This window comes from Podarcis bocagei (assembly GCF_964188305.1).
Source record: "Podarcis bocagei genome assembly, chromosome: 4".
Classification (NCBI taxonomy): Eukaryota; Metazoa; Chordata; class Lepidosauria; order Squamata; family Lacertidae; genus Podarcis; species Podarcis bocagei.
In genome coordinates, this window is record NC_138128.1 from 40,556,852 (window position 1) to 40,583,546 (window position 26,695).

The 26,695-nt window shown below is 43.5% G+C and overlaps 1 protein-coding gene across 1 annotated transcript in view; it reads left to right on the top strand.

Annotated features, from left to right (window-relative positions):
- Positions 1–26,695, top strand: part of DGKG (diacylglycerol kinase gamma) — a 114,803-nt gene that overhangs the window by 73,648 nt on the left and 14,460 nt on the right. Inside the window, 5 exon segments of the mRNA XM_081192583.1 lie at positions 28–113; positions 2,594–2,683; positions 3,180–3,340; positions 7,289–7,353; positions 18,588–18,678. Coding sequence (XP_081048709.1) covers positions 28–113; positions 2,594–2,683; positions 3,180–3,340; positions 7,289–7,353; positions 18,588–18,678 — 493 coding nt within the window.

A 26,695-nucleotide genomic window follows, 5' to 3' on the forward strand; every position in this document is an offset into this window, starting at 1 on the left:
CTACCTTTTCCTTCTGCTTTCTCTTAGTTTAAACTTTTTCCGTGATGCTCCAGACTTCCGTATTCTGGCTTGCGGAGGAGATGGGACTGTTGGATGGATCCTGGACTGCATAGGTAAATTGGGATCCAGGGATGCTGCATGGATCAAAGTACATTAGATTTGTTGGATAGCTGATACGCCTGAGGTCACTACTGTGTAAGAGAGAGGGGGGGGTCCTGTAGTAGGTCAGTAGCAGAGCACTTGCTTCCCCAGACTCAGCCCCTGGCATCTGCACGTAGGGCTGGGAAAGGCTATTTGCCTTAAACCCTGGACTTCTGCCAGGTGTGAACTGTGCTCAGCCAGATGTACCAATAGTCCAACTCTGACTCCAATATAAGACAGCTTCCCGTGTTCCTTTGAGGGGCTGAAATTAGAGTTCATCCACTAGCCAGAGTGAGGCAACCACCTCAGCTAGCAGATGCTGGGTGGCAGTGAGGGACAGAGCTTTGTTGCACACAGCCTACTCCGCTGCCCTCTAACCTAGCCTGCTGCTAGAGGACAGCGTCTCATTGCTAGGATTGGTGCAAGAGTCAAGTTCCAGTCCAGTCAGCTGGAGCAGGAGAACATTTTGGCCTCAGGCAGCAAAATGTATTGGGCTGGCCCCATCTACATACCCAGACTCAAACATGCTCGCCTCTGTTCCCATACAAGGATTATGAGGGTTTTGGAGTTCTGATGAGGATTCCAGATTGCCCCATGCTTCGGACTACAAAATATCTTGGACCAGTCCTGTCTCCATGCACACACCTCATCCACCAAGAAGACTCAAATGCATGTAAAATGGACTTTTTAAACTTTTTTTTAAAAAAAACACACAAGTATCTGAGTGACCTTGGTGGTTAATTTGTCTTACGTCGATCCTCATTGTGTTTAGAACTGTATGTCCACACGAACCTCTGCCCCATATAATGTTTATGAACAGAAACGGAGCAGTCTGTAGCGTTGAAGATTCCAGATTGACAGCCTGGCCACAATGATCTTCTCCTCCTTCCTCTGCCAGAAAGAGTAGCCAGCTGCTCTCTCCCCCACTACCGCCTCCGCAATTTGCATCTCCGTTAATATTGTCATTATTATTCCGCATCTAATATTGAATGAAGTGTTGTGCAAATTGGAACAAAAGATCAAGCCTCTGCAAATGGCTTACAACCTGACAAAGCAATATACACAGGTGATAAGAACTGAGAGGAGAAATGCCCTTGGTATCCACTGATAACAATGGGCCTTACTCCAAAGTGAGTATGCATAAGTTTGCAGACATATCATTTCTGTCGTCCCCACAACAGAGCACCCTTTCGCTCCTTCAGTGGAGTTCCCTTCTTCTGGCAGCATCATGCCAAGGATTTCCCTCCCTTGAAAGAAAGATGGATGTTGGCAACGAATGAGAAAGCGGGGGCAGCTGAAAGCATGTCTCTCATGCAGCCTGGAGACAGGGAGAGTTCTGTACTGTTGAAGTGTGCACAAGGAAAAGTTTGTAGCTGGGAAGACTCTGTGGCAAGAAGCCCAAGGAGCTGGGCCTGCAGCAGGAGAGGGCTGAATTTCATACTAATAATAATAATAATAATAATAATAATAATAATAATAATAATAATAGTTTATTATTTATACCCCACCCATCTGGCTGAGTTTCTCCAGCCACTCTGGGTGGCTCCCAATCGAGTGTTAAAAACAATACAGCATTAAATATTAAAAACTTCCCTAAACAGGGCTGCCTTCAGATGTCTTTTAAAAATAGGATAGCTCCTTATTTCCTTGATATCTGATGGGATGGCGTTCCACAGGACGGGCGCCACTACCAAGAACACCCTCTGTCTGGTTCCCTGTAACCTCACTTCTCGCAATGAGGGAACCGCCAGAAGGCCTTCAGTGCTGGATCTCAGTGTCTGGGCTGAACGATGGGGGTGGAGACGCTCCTTCAGGACCGAGGCCATTTAGGGCTTTAAAGGTCAGCACCAACACTTTGAATTGTGCTTGGAAACGTACTGGGAGCCAATGCAGATCTCTCAGGACCATATATTGATTCATGTATTGATTGGCATTAACCAGCCACATCTTTGACTGCAGGCTGCATTATAAAGAAGCTTTCCTGCCTCCCTTTTCTGAAAGTTGCACACATAGATAGGGTTGCAGGCTTGGTCTCCTGAAATTCTGAACTGAGGTCCAGGAGCTCAAGGAACTACGGATGGGGGTGGGTGGGAAATTAGATTGGTTTGCTGCACCAATAAGCTATTAGATTGGTTTGCTGCACCAATAAGCTAACTGAAATGAGGTTATCCTTTGAAATTCACACTTCTCCGAATTTTGTGATGCAGTTCCCCAGCCAGAAGTGGGCTCAGAAAGGTGCATGTTTGAGAAAGCAACATATAAAACTACAACATATTAGGTCAAATTGCTTTCAAACACCAATACACCATGTATAGCCAGGGGATACAGCTGTGGTTCATTCTGCCCTTGGGAAATCCTGTCCTCATTAGCTCTGCTATGGCAGGTGATGTAGAAAAAGGAAAGTTGACTCCAGCGATCTGTTGGCTTCTAATGTCTGTTTTTCTTTTTGCAGATAAGATAAACATAGCAAAACACCCTCCTGTGGCTATCCTGCCCCTGGGAACAGGCAATGACCTTGCCCGCTGCCTACGATGGGGCGGAGGTAAGTATTTTGAGTCAGCCTAACACTGTAGGGTCATTCATCACGACCTCACACCATGACTTGCCACTGATCCCTCCTGACAGCAGTCCCATGTGCTGTTGAAACCTGTCAGCTGCTTCTAATCCCACTTGTCATTGTCCAGGCTTTGCACCACTGGAGACTGTCCATCACTGACAGCTCTTCAAAGTATACATTAAAAAAGAAACCTTACCACACCCACCATGCAACTTGCAATCTTACCCAACCCACGGCCTTATCTATTAGACAGAGCATGGTTCCCCATTCACCATTGATGTTGCTGGGCCCAAATCATTGCCAGGATTGTTTCTCCTTCTCTGCTTCTGATCACTTGGCCTTCTTTTATGGCTTTGCATCACGCCGAGGCGTCCATTACCAGACTCTCTGTAACACAACTGTTTGCCCCATTAATGCTTGGCCTATTCCACCGCTGACATTCTGTTCCTTACCATATGCCATCCCTTTTTCCACTCTCAAGGTTATGAAGGTGGCAACTTAATGAAGGTCCTGAAGGACATTGAACACAGTGCAGAGGTAATGCTGGACCGATGGCAAATTGATGTCATCCCTATTGACAAAGAGGAGAATGGGGACCCTGTCCCTTACAGTATCATCAACAACTACTTCTCCATAGGAGTGGTAAGCACTGTCTATACAGCTCTCGTTCCCATGATCTCCCTCCCTATTTCCCCTGTAGTATCAGAAGCCCTACATAACTTTGTGTGTCAGACTGGAGATGGACAATAGGCTTTGGAGGTGATACAATGGCAGCATCGTTGTCCATGGTGTACATACTATTCTGTCCCATTGTCACCTAGGGGCAAATGGCTTCCACATGTTTTAGAAGTCCCCCACATCCCAAAAAAACCTGCTAACTAAAGCAACAGCAGTGAGATATATGCATACCACAAGCAACACCTTCAGCCAACTCACAGCTATAAGTTGGAGTGCAGTTTTCTTGTCTTATGGGCATGCTGTAAAAAGCTCATATTTGAGACTGAAAATTATGTTTTGTACTTGAGAATGGAGATTGTGGGGACTGTGATGACTCGTAAATCTCAATAAGAATTTATTGCAAACTTGTGATCTAAGAAGACTCACTTCTGCATCAATAATTATTATTATTAGTTAAGACAGTCTTCTTTATGAGAAGAGAAAAAGCAGTTAGTCTTTATCCTGAAGTCTGTGATGCAAGAATATGGGTAGTTGACCTACAGGAGTGTCATGGGACTTAGCCAGTTTGGTCAGCTGATCTTTCAAAGGCTCACATGACCCAATCTTGTGGGTAGTGTGGTCAGGAACAGAGCTGGATACAGGAAGGCTGAATTCCTGTGTGAAAATAGGATTCAGCTACAGGGAACTGTGAATCCTGACTTGTGAATCCTGAAATATAATTGGGCTCCCATTCTGAGGTTCTTGACTTCAGAGCTGCCTAGGAAGATCAGCTTGTGCAAAACAATGGCTCTTTGTCCTATGCCGATCCTCCCTTTCCCATCACTTACTTGATGGAATGGGAAGCAAAAAATGTGCCTTTTGGAAGCATCAGCTATTTGCAAAGGGTGTCCTGTTTGCAGGTGATGTTTTCAAAAGGCGGCTTTTTCTCCCCTCCTGATCACATGATGGGGAGAGAAAAGGGTTCCCTGTGGAAGGATCACCTGCACAGCAGAAGTCCCTTGAACCCCACTCATCAGTTGATGTCACAAGTAACATCAGATGATTGACAGTTGGGTGGGATTTTGAGAAAATGGCACCATGGTCAAAATTGGACTCCTTGGTGGGCCAAGATTGGTCTGTGAGCCTGACTAGCTTATTTAACCACTGTTCTTTCCCTGGGATCTTTGTTGTTGCATATAGGAATAAGTTATTGGCTTTTTTTGGTAACTCATTCCCAATTATGCCAAGAAGGAATGCTTCCGGTTTCTTGAGAAATGTGAATTAAAAATAAAATAAAATAGCTTGTTATACACCATTCCCCCAAATTCCTTTGCCCTGTTGCATTTCCATCAAAGGTGAATAAAAGTACCCTCAGCCTCTAGACATTCCCAACAGAGTTTTGAATCTTTTTCGTACATTTTGGCCAGTTTGACCGTTGTCAAATACCATCTGCGTTGCAGTATTTGCACATTTTCTCTTACTTGGTAACATGCCGAGAAGTTCATTGTTTGGTTCCATAATTTTTCCCACTCATCAATTTCAATATTATGCCTGATATCATGGCCCACTTAACTATTGCTTCCTTTATAAGTTGTTCCTCACTAATTGCATTAGCATGAGCATATCTGCACTATTGAATCTGATTTCTTGCTATAACATTAGCAGCCTTTTCCTTTCTGTACCTGATATTTAACTACATGAATTTCTATTCTGCCCAGTTAAGAATTCTGTATAACATAATGGATTGCATGCTCCTCCCCTGATTGAAGTTGATCCAATAAAAGATATCACTTTACCTGTGTTGTAGGGTTGCTAAGAAGCTCCCCACAACAGCTGACTCGTTTTAGAGTTCTGACATGGTGGGAGAAACAGCTGATTAAAAAAAAAGCACTGAAGCATTTGTTTAAAAACAGTCTCATGTTATATTGAGGTTCCATTTATAAGTGATTGATTGATTGTCATAAATGTGTTACAGACGTGGCCAGTATGTCTTAAAAATGACTATAACTGAAGTGCTGACCTTTTAGATTCCATAGCCCATACTTAATATTGCATTAAATAATTTTACATTTTCTTAACACTTTGCAGATCTTTAAGGAAAGTTACTTTTGTGTAACTTGTGGCACGATTTCCATAGAACCATTGTGCATTATAATCAACTGCAGGGTGCTAGCAGGTCAATGAAAGTAAATTGGAGGGCTTTGGTGCTATGAAATCTCATTGCTGACAAGGTGCCTTTAAATACTACCACTGACAATGACAAGCCATTTCACCTCTGAGTCCAAGCTGCCACATGCTGCTTCCCATCTTTGCCCCCTTTATTTTTGGGCTGTGAGAAATGTGGGCCAGCAGCTATATCACTAACAGGAAGTTTTGGATTACAAATAGATCAGGCCATAGGCTTGCAAAGTCCCTGAGACTAGTGACACCTCTGCACCCCATTCACTGAGATGTGGATGATGAACAGCCTGCTAATCCCTGGATGGAGTAAAGCACATTCCTTGGGCTATCTGAACCCAGAGAGACTGCAAGAGGGGCCCTTGTGTTACTATTTGTGACCTCTGTTTATGTATGTGTGCATTATGTGGCCATTCAAAAACTACTTGAGGTTTATGTCTGCTCAAATACAGCGGACAACCATGATAGATAAGTGGGATAACAAGTTTTCTGCTAACTAAAGAAGGCTTAAGCCAAGTCATTCCATAGAGGCCTGTTTTGATGCATTCTCTGTTGATTTATTATGCTGATCAGGGCTTCTGATGATCTTTTAAAAATGATTATGTTAATATTCTAAGGGTACAAAGGAGATTACAGTGAATAATATGCCTAGACAAAATGGATTCTTGTCCTTTCAAAAGCTGTCGTTCTAAGGGTCTGCTACAATTCTTTGCCTGCATCTTAAAAACTCAAGCTGGGGTTGCCTCCATACAGTCAATATTTTGCAGGGAAGATTCAAGTACATACTGGAAATTTACTTTTGTGCAATTAAAGTGTATCAAAGCACTCTGTGACCCTGATGCAACAAATCCACTATTTTTCTTTTTTAAGGGATTCTATGATTCTATTAATTTTGGCAGTTAGGAAAGTGACAGGGAAAATACACTAAAAAGTGTGGGATGAATGAATGAATGATGCATAAACACCACACAAACAAAGTAGAATGATTGCTCATTGTCACATAAGCTCCAAGCAAACAATTCAGAAGAAATTCTCAATAAAGACTAGTCACAAGTCTTGTGCAAGCAAATCAGAATGCATGTCCAATAAACAGGTCCTCTGAAACAGCTCTCCGAAGCATGGGAAAAGTGGCAAGAGTACACAAGGATTCATAATGTTGAATTAACCAGATGTCCCTTTACCTTTACTTTTTAACTCTGTCACGAATAACTTTAGGAGGTGCTTTGGGAAGCCCTAGAAGCTCAGCATGACCTCTGAGTGCTCTGAAATAGAGAAATGTTGTATTTCCCATAGTGTTCCTGTTTTATAACTTTAAAATACACATGGGGAAAATTAACTTTAAAATCAGTTACAGTGGTACCTTGAGTTACAAACGCCTCAGGTTACATACGCTTCAGGTTACAAACACTGCTAACCTGGAAGAGTTACCTCGAGTTGAGAACTTTGCCCCAGGATGAGAACGGAAATTGTATGCCGGCTGCGCAGCGGCAGCAAGAGGCCCCATTAGGAAAGCATGCCTCTAGTTAAGAACAGTTTCAGGTTAAGAACGGACCTCCGGAACAAGTTAAGTTCGTAACTAGAGGTACCACTGTATAAGGTCTGTTGGCCACAAAAACTGAAAGGACAATTTATGGGTGGAAAGTGCTCATTGTGCAGTTTCGTGGGACGCCTCAATCAGAACTCTGATGAGACTGTCTTCAGTATCTGGAAGGCCTCATTGACTAATTGCCCCCCTCCCCCAATCTCTCTTTATAGGACGCATCCATTGCACACAGATTCCACATGATGAGGGAAAAACATCCGGAAAAGTTTAATAGCAGGTAAATATCTTCTTTCCCCTTCTCCACTGTCATTGTAGTGCTGAAGAAGGCGGTGTTCAGTAACTTTATGATGGAATAATGCCATTTGTTTACATTGGATGATCTTCAACTATGGTTTACTTAGGAGTAGGCCCTCTGAAATTAATGGATCTAACTTAGTGGGTCTATTCTGAGTAAGCCTAAGGTGGTATTCAGCTATTGTGTATTGCTTGGGATTTTCCTGAGCTGGGGAGAGGATGGGTGGTACTTCTGCTCTGTGTTTGTCTGAGTTGGTGTTATGGTGTAATGGGATGCAACACATCTTGGTAGGAAGCCACCACCTGGCTCTGGGTTCTGTTCACCTGCTGGGTGGCTAAAGAACCTGGCACACCGGCCAAACATTTCCCCAGGAATATCTGTATGACAGTATCTGACCCCTGTAAGCCTAGGGTAGCCATCCTACTTAGGGACACCTCCATGATTTTAACAGCTGAATGGGAGGAAGGAATCAACAGGTGATGCTTTGCCCAGCATGGAAATAGCAATTTCTGTGGGGTGCAGCTGTTAAAGTCAACCCACACATAAGCTGAAGTTTGCCCACATTGTTCTCTCACCAATTTCTGCAACAGGCAAAGATGAAGTGCAGCCAGTAAAGGCTTCCACATATGCATAAAGCAAGGGATACTGATGGTTCCTTGTAGGAGGCATGACTTTTCCTGTGCTTCTCATTGGTACTTAAATATGGGAGGCCAACATGTGCTCATTATATATGTTTGTTTTTTAATATATATATATACATATACATGTATGTCACAGTACAATGAAACCATGAACAAACCTTTTACCAGTACAAAACCACATGCTGATTAATATTTGGTAGGGTAGCTGGGTGTCTAGTAATATGTTCCTGAGGTGGGATCCAGCCCATGAGCCACCAGTTGGCCTTCACTGGTGTCGAGTATGATGGCTAAGGGATGGTCCTCATAGAAGCAGAGTTGGAAGGGATCCTGAGGAGTATCCAGTCCAACCCCTGCAGCAGATAAATCTTTCCTCTTTTTTTGTTCATATCAGCCCATAAGTAAGCCAGGTATCAGTCAAAAGGTATTTTAGCAAGGCAAAGGTAAATAATCTACTTCACTCATCTCTGTAAAAGAAACATGTATTAGCATTTCTGTCTCTCCACTCCCTCAGGAACAGAGCCACTCACTGAGAAGGAATGTCCAAATAATGGCCATCTAGCACAATGCAAATATTATTTGAGGATTCATATATAAATCTGTATTACCTGGCCATCTCTGTTTGAGCCCTTCTCTTTATCTTTAACTCAACTGTAACTTGGTGGTTTGCTTTTTGTTTTGTTTTTTACCTGAAACTGTAACTGAAGAAACTCATTTCCCTCTGTACAGCAGTTACCGTAATTACGTCAGCCTCATGGCATGCAGTCCTGAGGCAATGTGGCCTATACCATTGTAGGATTTGCAACTATTACTATTTGCAGGTCTTTATACTTTAATTTCTGCATAGAAAGCTGCTAGAGCTTGGCTGTAAACCCAGTGTTATTCATTCACACTTCATAATTACATAGAAATTCCAGGGCCAGCAGGAACAGGCTATCAAGGCAAGGCACAACATCAGGTTAGAACTAGCTCACATTTCACTTGCAGTTCATAAAAAAATGGTCCTGGCTTGCAGTTCACAAAAATGGGAAACTTGTCACTAATGGCCTATGCACGAGACATTCAGAGAATTACTCCAAGCATTCTTGTGTTCATAAATTCCTTAGAACTTTAACACACCTCCAACCACACTCCAAGCTTTCTTCTAAAGTGAAAATCTCTCTTATCCTCTAAAATGTACCCCAGGGATAAAATCGCTAATATGGAATAAGAAACCTAAGAATGATGTAATGCTTTAATGTATCCCCTTTTCTCCTAACAGTTCACACAACTGCTCTGCCCCCCTTCACTGATGTTTAGCTCAACTGTATATGTTCAGATGGTAGCCAGGTTGAATCATTTGGTACCTGCGCAAACATCAGGTTGGTGCATGTGCTCAGAAACCTTCCTGATGAGCTGAGCAATGCCATGATGTGCTTGCTACAACTTACACGGTGCTGTCCAAACTAGAGAAAGAAGCAGCTGCCTATATGTGGAGTGACTGCATGAACGCACACTTAGATGATGAAGAATAAATAGGGAAATTGTAAAGCTATCTCACGCATAATAACATAAATAATGTCAAGTCCGTTACATTTCTGGTCTGTGTACATCTCATATAGTTCCTTGTGGGTTAAGGTTGAAACCCATAGCATGCATTAATTCAGTCACAGGGTTTTCCAAGTGAACCTATGAACAAAGTAATATGGGGAAAGTTGATGGATATGAGAAACAGTTGAAGGATCTGGGCTTCAGGTGCTATCAGACAGGCCATCACATAGTCAAAGACTTGGGCCACATTTACACCATACATTTAAAGCACTGTGATACTACTTTAAACAACCATGGCTTCCCCCCAAAAATGCTAGGAGCTGTAGTTTGTTAAGGGTGCTGAGAGTTGTTAGAAAACCTCGCAGAACTACAGTTCCCAGAGTGGTTTAACAATCAGACCTCCTTCACAGAATATTTACCTTTCAGCCACTGCTATTTTTCTAGAAAAAGAGGTGCCAAAGCTCACCATGAACTTTCCCCTTGTTCTCTTAGAATGGCAATGGCGCCCACCTGAAAGGTGCTGGAGCTGAGCTCTGGCTGAAAAAAAGCACTGCTTTCAACTCTCCTCCTTTCCCTCAACTGCAGTCTATAACTGGAAGTTCTGCTTTCTGCAGAAATCCATATTCAACAACCTTTTAAAAATGATTTAATATAGACAACATTATTTCTTCTGAGTGTTAGTTTTCCTTTAAGATGGTTTTTTTTTTTTTCATTACTGCACACATCCCTGCCAAAAGCATGGCTGTGTCATTAGACTCCTTGCAGATGGGTCCATTTCCCATTAATACTAATGGCAAAATGTTACATTTTTGCTTTGGCATGTTTGGCATATGCACACTGCTTCTAGGAAACTTAAGAACAGGTACCAGAATCATAGCCTGAAATGCCAGCTAAGTGCTTATGCACCTGAGTGTTTCTTGGCCCATGCTGTTACTTCTCTCTCTTTCTTCCCTCCCATCCAAAAATACTTGGTCTTCATCCAGTTTCCTGATCCTCTTGTGAAGCCATCCTCCATGGAGAGCAACCCAATCAACATCTCTACTTGCCATTTAGTTTGCTATGCCTTCCCACCTCTTATTAGTGGTTTATTTTGGTTAACCATGGATTTCCTCTCAAGGACCTGTGGACATGCATTTCTAACCAACTGTCTACACAGCTTTGGCCCAGCAGTGATCTGGGAACTTACAGAGCAGCTCTGAGGAAGGATGGGGCATTAGGTATAAAAACAGACTGAGGGTATCTCATAGTTTTCAAACAGTGTTCCTGGAAATCCTGGGGTTCTTTGCAGGTTTTTCAAAAATTCCTCACAGAGAAAACATAGCTCATCTGCTGAACATATACTTTGCTTGTAGAAGGTCCCAGGTAATAGCTTTGAGAAAGGGACCCCCTGCCCAATTGGAGTAAGGAAAACTGGACTAAATGGACCACCTGGTGGATGATCTGGCTCAGTATAAGGCAGCTTTATCTATCCTCCATGTGTGGATAGACTTCCTTAAAAGTTTGCTTGTCCACTGCAACTAATCTGTTCCTGCAATCTTCAGCTAAGTGTGTATGGATGCACTCTCAGTTCATGAGAGAAAACAGGAGGCTCAAAAGTCCCAGTCAATGCTCTCCATCATGTTCTGACTCAATATTCTAGAGCCTTTTAAGAGTCTCAGTGTTTGTGTGTTAAGGGTGTGTGATTGTGCACACATCTGGCCCTGACTGGTTTGGGGTCTGATCACCCCATCCACTGCCTAGAATGCAACTCCCCACAGCTATCCACAGAGGTAATACAGCCACCAGGCCAAAAAAGATTTTTCACCCCTGCCCTAGACCATGCCCCAGAACCTTCTGTAATGCACTAGTAGTAATTGCCCCAGTAACCTTCTGTAATTTCACTAGTAGTCTACTTCATCCAGAGTCCTGCGTCTGACAGAAGCAAGCTTTGGACATTGAAGAGAAAATGCATAAAGGAAGGTCTGCTTGACTTTCAAACGCTTGTGGCGAGATGTGTGTGAATACCCTGACACTTGCCGAACCCATCTTGTGCACCGCTTCCAAATGAAATTGTGAGCAGACCTAGTAGTTACTCCAATCTTGACAAAATATTTAGGCTAAACCTTAAATGGCTTCTTGAAGTTTGAAAGCAGACAATGGGAGAGGGTGGTTCCTCCAGAGCCAACACAGTTTGAAAGAGGAATTGCTGCCGGTTTTGTTGACTCGTCCATTTTTGCCTCTGGTTAACAGGTTTTGACATTTTTGTATTTATTAATTTTTTTTAAAAAAAACTGCAAATCCTCACCAGATGTGGCAGTGGAAGAATAGAAATGGCTGTATACATGGCTAAGGTTAATGGGAGTTGTAGTCCAAGCCATATGGAGGATGCCAGGTTAGGGCAGGCTGGTAATGTACAGAAGCCTTTATAAACCCCTTTCAAGTCAGACAATAGTTTTCTGGATGTTTTCTCCAGCCTAAAATAGCAAAAAAAAAAACCGCCTGTTTGTGCTATGCAAACACATTCTGACAATTGTTCCATTTACTTTCTCACATGAATTCAAACCCAAGCCTTCTCTCTTCAAGAAAGCTCCAAGCAGACAACTCTTTTCTAAACTGCTTAGAGGTTTTACTACAATCCAACGGTATATAAATTTGGTTAAATTAAATAAAAAATCCGAAAGGCAAGAACGTGTGTTTGTTTTGTTTTTTAGGAAGGGGCAGGGCACCACACAATGCGAAGAGGAGTATTTAGCAAGGAACCTAGTGAGATGCACCATACCTCTGAGCTGCCTTATTTAGTTCTGGAGATGTTTTTACACCTACAGGTGGCCGGGAGTGGAACAGCTGCTGTTTCTGTCTTTACAGCATTACAGCAGTCCTTAAACCTTTGAAAAATTTCTGGGGACTGAGTGAGAATTTTGGTACAGGGGATGAAGCTCGGACATGAACACACTTCCTGTAAACAATCTCTATTAGGTTACCATGGTCTTAGGACTGCACTGGAGTCATCTTAGGCTAGAGAGGTGCCATCAGACATGCAATTAAAAAGAGAGAGGAAGTCCTCAGGCACTGGGGTGAGAGTGACAATGCAAAGCATATTGGGATGAAGGGGACTCTCCTTTTAGCCCACACCATTTTGCTGCCTAAGGCAGAGCAGCAAATCGCTCTCCTCCAAAGACAAGCTGCATAAAACCCAGGGCCCTTTAAGGTATTCTGCAATGTGAGGCAAAAAGTTGCCTGAGAACCCTAACACATACAGGTACCCCAGCAGTAAAAAAATAATAACAAACTCATTCTCTAGATTGTCTGCTGTTAACCCCTAACTTCTGATTCTCTTCCCCCTCTTGGTTTTTTTTTTTAAAAAATCCTTCAGTCCCAAGCACTGGACGTAGATGGAACCCAGCTCCACAGCCCAGTCTTAAACAGCATGGTCACTACTGATTATAACACAATATGTTTATTGTAGGAGGGATGCTGTTCATGCAGCCAGTGTTTTGACCAAGTCCTCATAATGTCATTGGCATAAAAATGCCAGCCAGTACCCTCCAGCCCAGTGATTTAATCTGGAGTGGAAATCCAATCTGCTTAAAAACAACAACTACTACTACTACTAGTAGTAGTTATAAATGACCTGAATATCTGAATGGCTCATTTGCAACATTAAGCCCCCTCCTGTGTGGAAATAAGCTTCCTCAACATTCCTTGGGGGGCCCTCCAGACTAGAGTTTTATTCTGTACTGTATGTATTTTGCAACGTGTTCTTTATAGGGTTGCCATATTTCAAATGCCATATTACTTTATTTCAAAAAGTAAATCTGGACACAAAAGTTGTTTAGCTTTTTTTGCAAAATCTAAAAGAAAACCCCATGCGTTTTTAAGCAAGGAGGGCTGAATACCAGCCAGGTCCGGACATATGGCAACCCCCTGTCTTTATAGTGCAATGTTCTACTTTAGTTTGTTGTGCGATGCTTCCCAAATATTACCACATAGTTGTTCAGAGTTTAGCAGAAATGAAACAACAAACCAGAAATTTTGCAGTAAAAAAAAAAGTTATGGGATTTCAGTGGGAAATTATGGGATATGCACTGCTGCAAACTGAAGCCGTGTGACCACCCCAATACTTTTGCAGGTGTAAACAGCTTTGAAAGCGTGGTTGCTTTCAAACCTAATCTGGAGTGGGGGCGGGGGAGTGGATGTGCTTATGGGTTGCCCTTCACAGAATTAGAGAGAGGACACTGTGGACTCAACATCTGGAGGGCCACAGGTTCTTCAACTCTAATCTCAGATCTGAAAGTCCCTCCTTTACACTAGGATCTCCCTGCTTCAGTCTAGGAATAGCAAAGGACCAGAACTGTATGATTACTCCACGTCCACCTTAGCTTTGACAACGGTTAAACCCCTGGGTTCCCAAGAGACCGGCTTGCAGCTGAAGTCTGTTGTCTTTGGGTGAAGACAGCTGGCGATAAGGGCTATCGGGAGTGTAAGCAGGAAATAACATTCATTGTCCTGCTCCACATCTTGCTGATAATCTGAAGAGCAGTGGTCAAGGGTCAGAGGCAACTTGTACCAAGCTGATCACACACTCTTATACTGACACACTTTGCTTTTCTATAATAGCCCTTTCCATATGTAGCCAAGGGCATTGTTAAGGGCTCAAGCCATGGGCGTTTTGCAGTGAAGCCCAGATCGTCTGCTACTTCCCCTCCACTTTTTAAAAAACCTCCCCCTAAATTGACTTAAAGGTGGCTGAGAACCCTGCAAAATGCAGTGCTGGTGCAGACACGCAGCATCTTAACTGCCCAGAGTCATATAGGCATTAGCATATGCAAACTTAATGGAAATCTGTGTCATAGGTCTGTACTTAGCAACCCCCCTGCATGTAGCACTTGATAAACTAAAGCCTCTCATAAACTAAAGCCTCTGATAAACTAAGAATCTGCAAGGTTGTCTGCCTTGCAAGATGCAGGATATAGTCTCAAGCACTGAATGTCTGAAACTCGATCCTGAAAATGTCAGCTGTTCTGTGAACAGAGCACATTTCTGAGACATGTCGCATGATTGTGGAGAAATACCTGAAAACGTTTTGGTCGGTTCCTCTGAGACTGGGCACAGCTCCCAGGAATCGGGGACTAGGAAGCCATCACTCAGCACAGCTCTTAGTGAGTGCTTCATCAGGCCACACCCTCCTTCCACTTACTGCTTTTAGGCTTTTCCCCCTAGTCTCTCCTGAGCACTTCCTCCCCTGCAAAAATTTAAAAAAAAAAATGGGGATGAAAAAGTATAAAATCTGCAAAGTTGTTTTTAACAAGATGCAGTTCAAAATTATGCAAATTTTATTCAGACATGCATAATTGCCTCTTCAAAAAATTAACCGTGCAATTTTTGAACCTCTGACGACAACTCTAACAATGTCAGGATGAGGCGCGTAGCAGGGTGAAAATAAATACTGCCTGACATGTGTGTTTGCATTTAGTAAATCAACCTGTCTTCTCTGCCTTTTCTTTCTCGACTGAACGTGGGCGGGTTTCTCATCCACCCCACACCTCCTTACATTTTGCTGTTCTGCTCTTATTTGCCAGTGAGACTATGGCTTCACTGTAGTCCTCATTTGGAGAATCTAGGGGGAGGGTGGGTCCTAGGTTGGTTGTTCAACTCAGAGCCCCTGAACCTCTCAGACCTATTTGTGAGAAAACTGGCACAATCACTCAGAAATTCCTCCTAAGCAAATACCACTGAAGTGACTGAAAATAATATAATATCCCAATTTCTTTTCACGTAGTTATTTTATTTGGTTGACTTGGAGTTTGGTGTTGTTGTTGTTTTAAAAAAAGATTGCTTTTTATTTAAAAATGCTCAAGGGGACATATATCAAATAAAAGCAGCAACAAAGCAACAAATACAAAGGACACTGTACACATCCCAATCAGTTCGCTGGGCCCAATCCCCAATGCATTATCCCTATTATTGGGGCAGGAACTAATTTCAGCTAAACATATAAAGCGTACACAAATGTTTGCTCTGTGTCCCAAAATTGCAGCTGTTTCAGGTTGAGTCTGAGTGTATTCATTGAGTTATCTAAGGATATTTTACACTTAAAGTAGCGGCAGGGAACTTCTGCCCACCCTGCAATGTTGTTGGACTGCAGTGCCCATCAATCCTGGCCAGCGTAGCCAATGATGAGGGATGATGGGAGTTGTGATTCAGCAACATCTGAAGTGCAGCAAGTTCCCTATCCTTGAGCAGGTGCCTTATTTTGCAGTGTTGAGGCAACGCTTAGAAACTTCCAAGAAGATTCCATTGCTTTCTCCGTTGCCAAATAGCTGGTGCTGCTGAAGCAAGGGTTTGGAGTCCTGCTCAATTCTGTAGCCAGGTGTTGTTACAAAAACAAAAAAAATGTAGTCACTCCCCTATCCCTTCCTCAAAGACACTTCTCTTCTCTTCTCTCACATTCGCTTTGTTCTGCTGACTCCTGTTTAATCAGCTAGCTGTTCTAAACATGGCAGCATTGATTGTTCTCGCATTCTGTGCATGAGAACCATGATTATCCAGCAAGGACTCAGAGGCACTGTGCTTCTGGTTGTTATTGCATTTAGCGTTTGTGATTTCAATCCCTTTCTCCAGGACCAAATTGTTCAGCGAAGTTCCCACACAGTTTTATTAGCACAAGAAATCAGGTAAGCCTGATCTCTGTCCCCAAAGGCTCTTAGCTCAATCAAAAGGCTAGTGCAGGACAATTTTCTTTTTCCAGTTTGACTTGAAATTTTGGATCTTTCACAGTGGAGAGCCGCAGCGATCATCAAGCTAACTGGGCCAAGTCTTATTATGAAGAAGTGAATGGTAGAGAGTCCAAAAGTGCACATTTGTTCCATGGCTTTAGCCCTCTTGCCGAGACCTCCTTGCAAACATTTTGCGCAAATCTGAAATTAGGCAAAATTTTCAGAATTTTAATTGGCTTTATGATTTTCAAACAATTGAGATTCTCTTTTGAAAATTTCCCTTTTTTGCTTATACTTCTTAAAATAAAATAAAATATCAACATGAAGCCTTGTTGATGACTTTTGGATTCATCCACACTTATCTTTGCTCCTTGCTTTCTAAGCAAAGGTCTGTGATTTCTAGGTCTATGTCTGAGCATGGTTTTGTGTGTGTGTCCCAAAGCTTTTCCAGGGGAAATTTGTGTTAGACCTGGAGAGCCCAGATCTTTGCCTAGAGATGCAGAGCAAAGCTAAGTGTGTATGAGCCTATAAAAGTAATAATGTTAAGTATGAGCTTAACCTTGAGCTCTTAAGAAGGTATGTACTGCCTGCTGTTATTGCACCTGCTGTCTTAATTACCCCACAAAGGAGATGGACTATGCCACCATTCCATGGTTGTGGTGCAAGACTTGCATTGGGTTCCAGGACAAAGCTTTGTATGACCCTCACAGGAACCTCAAATTACTGTATTCCACCATCATAGACAACAGCCAAGGAACTAAGGAGCTGTTTTCCCTGAGTCTCTTGCGTGTGCACACAATGAAAGGAAGCTGCTGATACTGACCCATTATTGTTGCTCCTGATACATTTGCAGTGTTTTAAGTCATGTGCATAAAAGCTCAAGTTTTTCGTAAACATAGCAAGGTGTCACATGGAAAGCTGTCTTTGTGGTATTTCTCATGTTTCCAGCCTGGCACCCAGCTCCAACCAGCTTTGAGTGGGTGACCCTTGGTAGTTTTCCAGAGAGTTGCCATCTTCCTTGGGATGATCAGTGTTTAGCGTGAAAAGCATGCAGTTTTTACCATTTTACTGCATGCAGTCTGGATGGCATTCCTTGATGTTTCATGATGCTTCTGTTTCAGAAATAATGCCTTTTCCCCCAACATGAGATGTGCTTGTTGTTGTTGTTTAATCGTTTAGTCGTGTCCGACTCTTCGTGACCCCATGGACCAGAGCACGCCAGGCACTTCTGTCTTCCACTGCCTCCCACAGTTTGGTCAGACTCATGTTTGTAGCTTCGAAAACACCGTCCAACCATCTCGTCCTCTGCCGTCCCCTTCTCCTTGTGCCCTCTATCTTTCCCAACATCAGGGTCTTTTCCAAGGAGTCTTCTCTTCTCATGAGGTGGCCAAAGTACTGGAGCCTCAGCTTCACGATGTGCTACATTTGTATAATCTGGGAAAATCTGACTCTTATTTCTGGTAGCACTCCTGTTGTGGTTGCTCTGGAGAAGGCAGTCAGAGAATGCCTGTGGAGGATGATAAGCAATACCTTCCCTTTCACCAAGGCCATTTTGCACAAACACACACAAACACAAAATACTTTAGAGGCTGACATTCTTCCCACTACATACACCAGTCCAGGTCACATGTGATCATCTACCTCCCCCACTTTTTAAGTGGCAATTATCACATCACCAAGCTTACTCTCCTCTAGAAATCCCCTCCCCCGCACACCCTTCATGAAAAACAGAGAAATGCATTGTTTGCATTCATTTTGTTTTATTCTTTGAGGAATATGGACACCTCCTCTATGCTTCACCTCCTTCGTCACCTCCTCTATGCTTACAGGAGCCCAACAGCAGCATGGCTGTCCCTCTACAGCAAGGTGATCCCCCCTGCCACCTATTCTGGGTGGATTACAGTACAGAGAGATCTCACTGGTCCCAATCTTTCAACTAGGATTTGCAAATTTATTGTCCAAACACAGATATTTTGGAGTAAGCCTGGATAAGCACTCCAAGTTTTTATTTCTGCAGAGCCTTGGTACTCCCTCTGTGTAATGGTTTAAAAATGCCCCTGTGAATTTTGTCTTGGATCTCTTCCCTTCTCCTGCATTTCACCAGACCACCCTGCACAAAAGATTATGATGCCAGCTGAGAATTCAATCGCACAATGGCCCTAATTTTCTGGGAGGCAGAAGATGTTCTTTTCTAGCTGTTTCCAGTGACAGTGTGGTAGTTCTCTGCATGCAGACATTTGCAGTAGATATGGTGCTCAGTGACTGCTGGAGAGGAACAGTATGTTCGGAAAAGGAGATGATGGAGGGGATCTCTCCTTCTGTAATGCCCCCCTCTCTTTGTTCTCTCTGTCAGAATGAAGAATAAACTTTGGTATTTTGAATTTGGCACAACGGAAACCTTTGCCGCCACCTGCAAGAAGCTCCACGACTATGTAGAGATTGAGGTGAGTTTCCAGGGATCCCCAAATTGCCGCTTCTACTGGAGACTGTTGTCCGGGTGATTGCAGTGCCTCTTTGTTGCCCAGGAGACTATCTGGGTAATTCTTAGTGCTGATACAAATTTCCCTTCCGGCCCCCCTTTCCATTAAGCTGATCCTACACCTGTCACACACAACCTGCTAGGAATACTCCTTAATGGGGTCTACTCTATGTAGCAGCTGTAACGTTGAAGAGTACCATGGAGCTCCTGCTGCCACCACCTTGAACCGTTTCCAGGAGTTTTGACATGGCAGGAATGATGTAGGAATCAGCTTTCAGAGTCGCTATAAATTCACTGCTTCCGGAGGAGTAACCATGTTAGTTGGTTGTGAAAAAACCGATGAAGGACCCTAAAAACTGGCGGGTATATACTGTATTATGGCTTCACCATTCACAGACTAGACTGCAGTTCATCAGATGCCATGAGTGTTACAGCTATGAATTCAGAGGAAAGGGGGGAAATGTAAAAAGTCAGGTCAAGTGGCAATGAACTGTAAAAGGTAGAGTCTGTGACACTCCAAATTAAGGGTTATCCACACTTACCTTTTGCCCCACACTTTCCAGGCACAAGTCCACACTTAAAAGCTCTGTGTCTGAGCATTTTGAAGGGGTTCCTTTTGCCCTGGAGCTTTCCCTGCAAAAAGCCACTCTTTAGTGCTTAATAGGTGCAAACGTCAATTTGGGGTTTCCACGGATTGACGTCTGTTCCAGTTGAGCTTTAAAGAGCAGATTTTTGTGGGGAAAGGTTGATTGGACATGCAGTTTTAAAGCGTGCACTGTGCCTGGAAAGAAAAGAGAAAAGAGAAACGTTAAGTGTGGGTATATCCTAAGTGGCCATTCACAACCCCAGTATTTTGTGATAACACTTCCACTGTAGCATTTCTCAGCTAATTAACACTAATAGCAGGAAAGAAACCCATTGTCCTTTCATGCTCAAAGCAGGTATGGATCAAATCTATTAGGCAACCGTAAGCTTTGCAGGCAACTAAGACTTGCCCACAGTGGAGATCTTCCAAGACTTGAGATGCTGAGTCAAGGTACCTATTATTTAGCACCTGTTCTGCTCCCATGCTGGTTTCCCAGCATGTGTAATATGTGTAATAGACATGGGGGGGGGGGAGGATTTATACAAGTGGCTAAATCCAAACCACAAAGGGATCTGGTTCCTGTATTTCCAAACAAGCCCTTGTACTATTAGTCAACGCTGAGAGTATTTTTGATAGGCAAATAACATCAGCAACGGAGCTCCAAACTTGCTTGAACTCCCCCCCCCCCAGATTATAAGAAATAACAAAGACTGCAATGTTTAATCAATTTAATCAACTGGCTGGTTAGATCAATAGATTAAAATGTTAATTGGCAAAAATGGTGCCACTGTTTAACTGGGTAGCAGGGTTGGGGAGGGCGTTCCCAACATACTATGAATATATAGTCAGATGCATATAAAAACTGTAGGTGTCGTCCTATTTTAAAAGAGGCATTCTCCCATACACAAAGGAATGCCTCTTTTATTGTTATGCTTGCTTTGATGTGTACGTGCATCATCTAAAAACAAGGAAAGCATGTTGCTGCATTCAGAAAGTGTTTGGCCCAAAAACAAAACAGATGTGTTAATCAGCTAAAACTTTGATCTTTCATATTTTATTTAACCAGCCATACTAATATTTGAAGAACAGGTTTGTTGTACGCATTTTTTCTAAATATCATGGCAGAAGTTTCAAACCATCTTGTAGCACCTTAAAGGCTTGGCCATTTATGACGGGAAAATGCACTGGAAAGAGTGGAACAACACTTGCTTGACTCAGTGCCGTAGAACCTCTCGACAAGCAAATAAGAATAAATGTTCAGCCAGAAGCCGATGGTGTCTAACCTCCCTGCACACTTTGTCCGAGCAAATCAGGATGAATACTCAAATAAATAGGTTGTCAGGAAATGACCAGATTAAAAGAAAGTCCAGTGCATTCTTTTAGTCTCCACTGTGCTTCTGAATGCAATGAAGAGGGGAGGCAGAGAAGCAGGTACATTTTGCCTCTTTCTTCCAAACATGGATCCACAGCCCAGGAGGGAGTCAAGAGAAAAGTTCCCAGGAAAGCTTTGCCTAAGGGCCATTACTGGAGGGCCACCTCCAGGGGTTTATGACTTCCACAGCCTTCCTGAAAACAATCCCCATCTTATTGTTAATTGGAGCTGGAATCCTGCTTCAGGCTCACAGTTACAGATATGAGCAAGTCTTTGGATTAAAACACATTCAGATCCAGCTAACAATAAATATCCTGTTGCCCTTCATTGTTCAATGTCTAAGCAGAAGCTCTCTTTTTCTGCAAACAGCCAGAAGTTCAGTCCAGCCTATCCTTTAGTGACATTGCCATCCACTGCTAATTTGGGTGCACGGGGGCAGTTTCTTTGCCGTGGAGGAAGCTCCTCAGATACCAAAGGCAGCAGTTCTGTGAAAAGAAAAACAGCCATAGACACTAAGCGGCATTTTAAAAGTGCATACACATCACTGAGGGATCCTCCTTCAAGTGTACTTGTTGGTCCCAGCATCTGGGCTCTTGCCATCTCTGAAGTCAGTTGGAGGAGAGCAGAATTTAGCCTCTTCCCCTCCTCCTTACAGCTGTACTTCAGAGCTTGGCTGGAAGAGTGTGTGTGTGTGTGTGTGTGTGTGTGTGTGTGTGCACCCCGTGTTTGCATACAGCGATCTTTGGGCTAGATGGAAACAGCCTTTAATTAGAGAGGAGTGTGAACAGCTTGCCAGGGGTTGCTAAGAGCCCTGTCATTTTACTCTCTCTTTTTCTTTTCTTTTCTTTTTTACACAGTTTGTATTGGGGCTTTGGGGAGGTGTGTGTTTTCTGTAAACTTCCTCCTTTCCCCATCGGTGGATAAATGAACCTTTCATTAGTTATTCATTAAAGCTAGAATGCAGAAACGTCAGCTGGCACAAAAACCTTGCCCTGGCGATGGAGTGTTTTGCAAATGACTCCCCCTGTCCAACACAACAGAAGATGGCCTCCTGTCAAAAGCTATGCTCAGAACTAGGTTGCGTGGCAGTGAAAGGCAACAGGGAAGCGCCACCTGTTTTGAAGGCTTGCCCCATGATCCTCGGAGGAAGGGCTGTAGATCACTGGTACAACAGCTGCTGGAGTACATGCTGAAGGTCCCAGGTGTAGACATATTCATGGAGGAAAAGGCTATCCATAGCTGCTAGTCATAATGATCAGAGACAGCACTGGGAAACAGCAACAGGAGAGCACAGCTGCACTCATGTCCTGCCTCTGGGCTTCCCAGAGGCACCTTGTTCACCAGTGTAGGAAGAAGGATGCCGACTAGATAACCCACTAGGGTTCTTTTTGCATCCTTCCCTCCACCTGTCTGTTCTAGCCTTGCTAATATTCTAGTATTGTTTGCAGAGTGGGGAGGTGCCAGCCTAGATTAACTCTGTGTATATGTGCAGCTTTTGGGAATGCAGTGCACTGGGTGAGGTAAAGGTGAGGATGTGGGTGGCGCTGTGGTCTAAACCACTGAGCCTCTTAGGCTTGCAGATTGGAAGGTCAGTGGTTTGAATCTTCACGACGGGGTGAGCTCCTGTTGCTCTGTCCCAGCTCCTGCCAACCTACCAGTTTGAAAGCACGCCAGTGCAAGTAGAAAAATAGGTACCGCTGTGGCTAGGATTGCCATACATTTGGAATTTCCCAGACATATCTGGAATAGAAGAAGAAGAAGAGTTTGGATTTGATATGCCACTTTATCACTACCCTAAGGAGTCTGAAAGCGGCTAACATTCTCCTTTCCCTTCCTCCCCCACAAAAAACACTCTGTGAGGTGAGTGGGGCTGAGAGACTTCAGAGAAGTGTGACTAGCCCAAGGTCACCCAGCAGCTGCATGTGGAGGAGCGGGGAAGCGAACCTGGTTCACCAGATTACTAGACTACCACTCTTAACCACTACACCACACTGGCTGTAGTCGGTACTGTACTGTAGTCAGAAGCTGTGTCCAGGCAGAAATCAGTAAAATGTCTGGGAAAATATGGACATATGGCAACTTTGGGCAAAACTAAAAAAACAAGCAGCTCATCAATTTTGCCCCCCCCCCCCAAGAAGCTCAACCATTTTTGTGTCTGGATTTTCACTGTGGCAGGAAGGTAAATGGCATTTCTGTGCGCTCTAGCACTCGTCACAGTGTTCCATTGCGCCAGAAGCAGTTTAGTCATGCTGGCCACATGACCCGGAAAGCTGTCTGTGGACAAAAGCCGGCTCCCTCAGCCTAAAAGCGAAGATGAGCACCACACCCCATAGTCGAATTCAACGGGACTTAACAGTCCAGGGGTCCTTTCCCTTTTACTTTACTGCACTGGGTGAGCATATCCAGATCATCTCAAAAGCCCCATGTGGACATGCCCTACTGCTGATTGCTGGGTTGTTGTTGCCCTTTTCCTTCTCCCTCAATTTTTCACTCTACAGCTCCCTTTTTTCCTTTCAGCCTTGGCAGGGGCTTTATAATAAGCATGCTTATTATTATAATAAGCACACAACTTATGCACAGTTAGACCTGAGCCATCCCCAGCGCATCAAATGTCTGGGTCCTACTCATCTGGACACTTCTCCTGACCTTCCCTTCTAGTAATTGTATCTCTGATCCGTTTAGTAACAGGGTGCAAAAAAACAAAAAGCAAAAAGCCTGCAGGATTCCACAGCTTCCCTAGGGAACTTTTTCCCCATTGTCCAACATTACTTAAAATTTAGGGAGGGGTGCTTTACTGGTTTGGTTCTTAAGTGAACGCTACTATTACCTCCTACGTCCTGCACACCCAGTACATCTATAAAATAAGTGCAGCTGAAAATAGCATTTGCCTTTCTTTTCCAGGCATTGACTGCTGAGATTGTATTCCATTTGTGAATCACTACAACTCCTAGGTCCTTCTCATCTGTGCTGGATCCTAGCAGGTTTATCCTCCAGTGGTGGCTGGTGACCATTGGGATGGGTAGGGTGGAAGGCATGGAGCCCAACATTAGGCAGAGGCAGAGCCAATCGCAAGGCTGAGCCAACTAATTCTAGTTTTGTCGCCATACTTCTCCTTTCTGAGTTTTAAAAAAGGGCAACACTGAGACTTAAGGCTCATCCACACAGAGAGGTTTTGCCTTTGCCCTTCCACTTTCACCCAGTAAACCCACTTTTTAGCACTAAATTGAAGCCAGTATCAATTCAGAGAAAACCCAGTTGATGTTTGCTCTGATTCAGCGGTAAACAGCAGGTTTTCCCAGGGGGAAAGTGGCAAGGAAAGCTAAGGGGAGGAAGCAGGCAGGTCATGCCACTCTCTGGATTGGTTGTAAGTAAGAAGGACAGAAGTTGGGGGCTGGCTAAGGGCAGGCTGAGGTTGGTGGGGCAGAAACCCCCTTGCCCAAATACTGTTACCCTCACATTTGGGATATGTATGCTATGTACATTGGCATTTACTTTCATGCTGCTTTATAATAATAATAATAATAATAATTTATTATTTGTACCCCGCCCATCTGGCTGGGTTTCCCCAGCCACTCTGGGCGGCTTCCACAGAAACCAAAAAACACTAAAATATCATACATTAAAAGCTTCCCTGAATAGGGCCGCCTTAAGATGTCTTCTGAATGTCAGGTAGTTGTCCATCACCTTGACATCCGATGGGAGGGCATTCCACAGGGCGGGCGCCACCACCGAAAAGGCCCTCTGCCGGGTTCCCTGTAGCTTCGCTTCTCGCAATGAGGGAACCGCCAGAAGGCCCTCGGCGCTGGACCTCAGCGTCCGGGCAGAACGATGGGGGTGGAGACGCTCCTTCAGGTATACTGGGCCGATGATCATTAATGATCATTTTGAATCATTATAAGGAAGATAAGCACATTTAATGACCTCATCTGAGCCCTAAAACTAGTGAGACAGCAACCCAGGTCAGAAGTTGTACTAATTCAAAAGACCAGCAGCTTTTTAGGAACCAGGGATTCCTATCACCTGGTATCAAAACAACTCACTCTTCAATCACAGCACTGACTCTTTGGGTAAAAGCAGTGAAGGGTAGAAGCAGCCAGGCAGGTTTACCTTACAGAAATATGTTAGAAGGATATCTGCACATTTTGCTTCCTAGCTTTCTTTCAGGATGGTGTGATAATTAATTTTCAAATGAAAGCTCAGAATCTGGGGACCTTGCTGGCTGTGGGCCCATTACATCAGTACCCAGCTCTCAAAATTTTCTGACATATTTCAGTGGCCTCCTAACAGGTTTAAGAATTGCCAAATAATATTGCCCATCACCAGACTTCTGAATTTAATCAAGAACACATGTTACTGCTTAAAATGGCAGACTTAGTACTTACACCTGGGCAGACGTGGATACCTTTTGTTTCAAAGTTCATCCTCCTAAAATGCAAAAAAAAAATCCGACAGTTTCAAAATTTCCTAAATTCTGATAGTAGCTTAAACTTGCAAAATCATGCTTAAGGAAAGCAGGAGTTCCAGTTCTTTAGAAACCATGTTAGTAAGTGGGAGACTTTAAGCTAAGCATTTAGGGGGGAAATAACTTTCAGAATAAGGGGGCAATAAAATACCATACTTCATAAAGAGGCATTCCAGACACGAGAAGGGCAGATATTGAGGAATAGTATATAGGAAGCCTTAGAAGTTGCCCTTTCCAGCTACAGTGAGGTATGGAAGATGCCCTACTCTGCAGTTCCATCCCATCCTTAGAATTGGTACCTTTGATTCTTCTTTGGGGTTTCTTCTCTGTGAGCCAGCTGGCCTAGGGGGGGAAATACAAAGCTGTCTTTCAATTTGAATGGTTGTCTTTGACTATTTTGTTTAACACAATGCAAAAAGGGATTCATGGCTGAGAATTGAAGTCAGATGTGGAATATACAAACAGCAAATCTTGCCAGAAGCTTTTGGGGCAATATGCAGTGAGCAGTGCCCAGCTGGTGCTTGGCCTTAACCCCAGAACCTGTTTTCCGTCCCATGGCTGAGTCATGGGACATGGGAAGTAAAAAGAGACAATAACACTTTTGATGATGTGCAAAGTAACCATCACTCACCCAAACGATCACAATAGGATCTGCAAGAAAAGTTTCCAGGCCTGTTGTTATAACCTCCACACAGGCTTGGGTGCTAACACTTGTCACGGTGTGATATATGTTCTGAGACAGAAAAAGACTTATTGATTACATACAGGGATTCTACTTACCCAGCCAAATTATTTGAGCCTTTTTCGGGTTCTGTACTGATGTACATCAGTGAAATGGGAAAGGCACCTAGATGTAATGCTTGTGGAAATAAATAGCCCTCATTTCCCATTTGCAGGACTGCAAAGTGTTAATCCGGTGGCATGAAAGCAACAGTTTGCCCTCCCTCTGGCTCCAGGCATCTGTCATGAGCACAGTGAAATGACAGTTTTGTTTTGGAAATTGGCATCAGTTACGGTATAGACTCCTGGAAATAAAGTTGGTTTTTTCCCCAGCTGCAAATGTCTACTTCCAGTCTCCCTGCCAACAGCCTGTCAGCTGCCCCTTCTCAAAGAGGCCATTGTACCACACTGGCACAGAGACAGAGCACGGTTAAAGAGGGAAACATTCTCTCTGCCCATTGGATGCTCGTTCCTCTGCTGTGTGAATATATGGCATCTGTACTGTATCACGTTCTGTGGCCTGCCAGACCTTTGCTTACCCAGCAGCACAGAGGAGGTTCAATCATAATATTCCCGTGAAAAACAACAGAACCAAGTTTAACTGTTGGCAATCATTGTTCCTTCTGAACTGAAGCAGCGACCCTACTGCTGTTTATCTACCTTGTATTTAGACCTGCTTTTTTAAACATAGCTTTCTGTTGATGTCTGGGTCTGTTGCTCCTGTGATGACTAGCATTTCTAGCAAGCTTCTTGAATCAATTAAAAAAAACTGTTCAAGCCTCCCTCCCCTTTTATAGAAGGTGATGCAAGTATATTTTGCTCAGTTTTTGAGGGTATTGTAG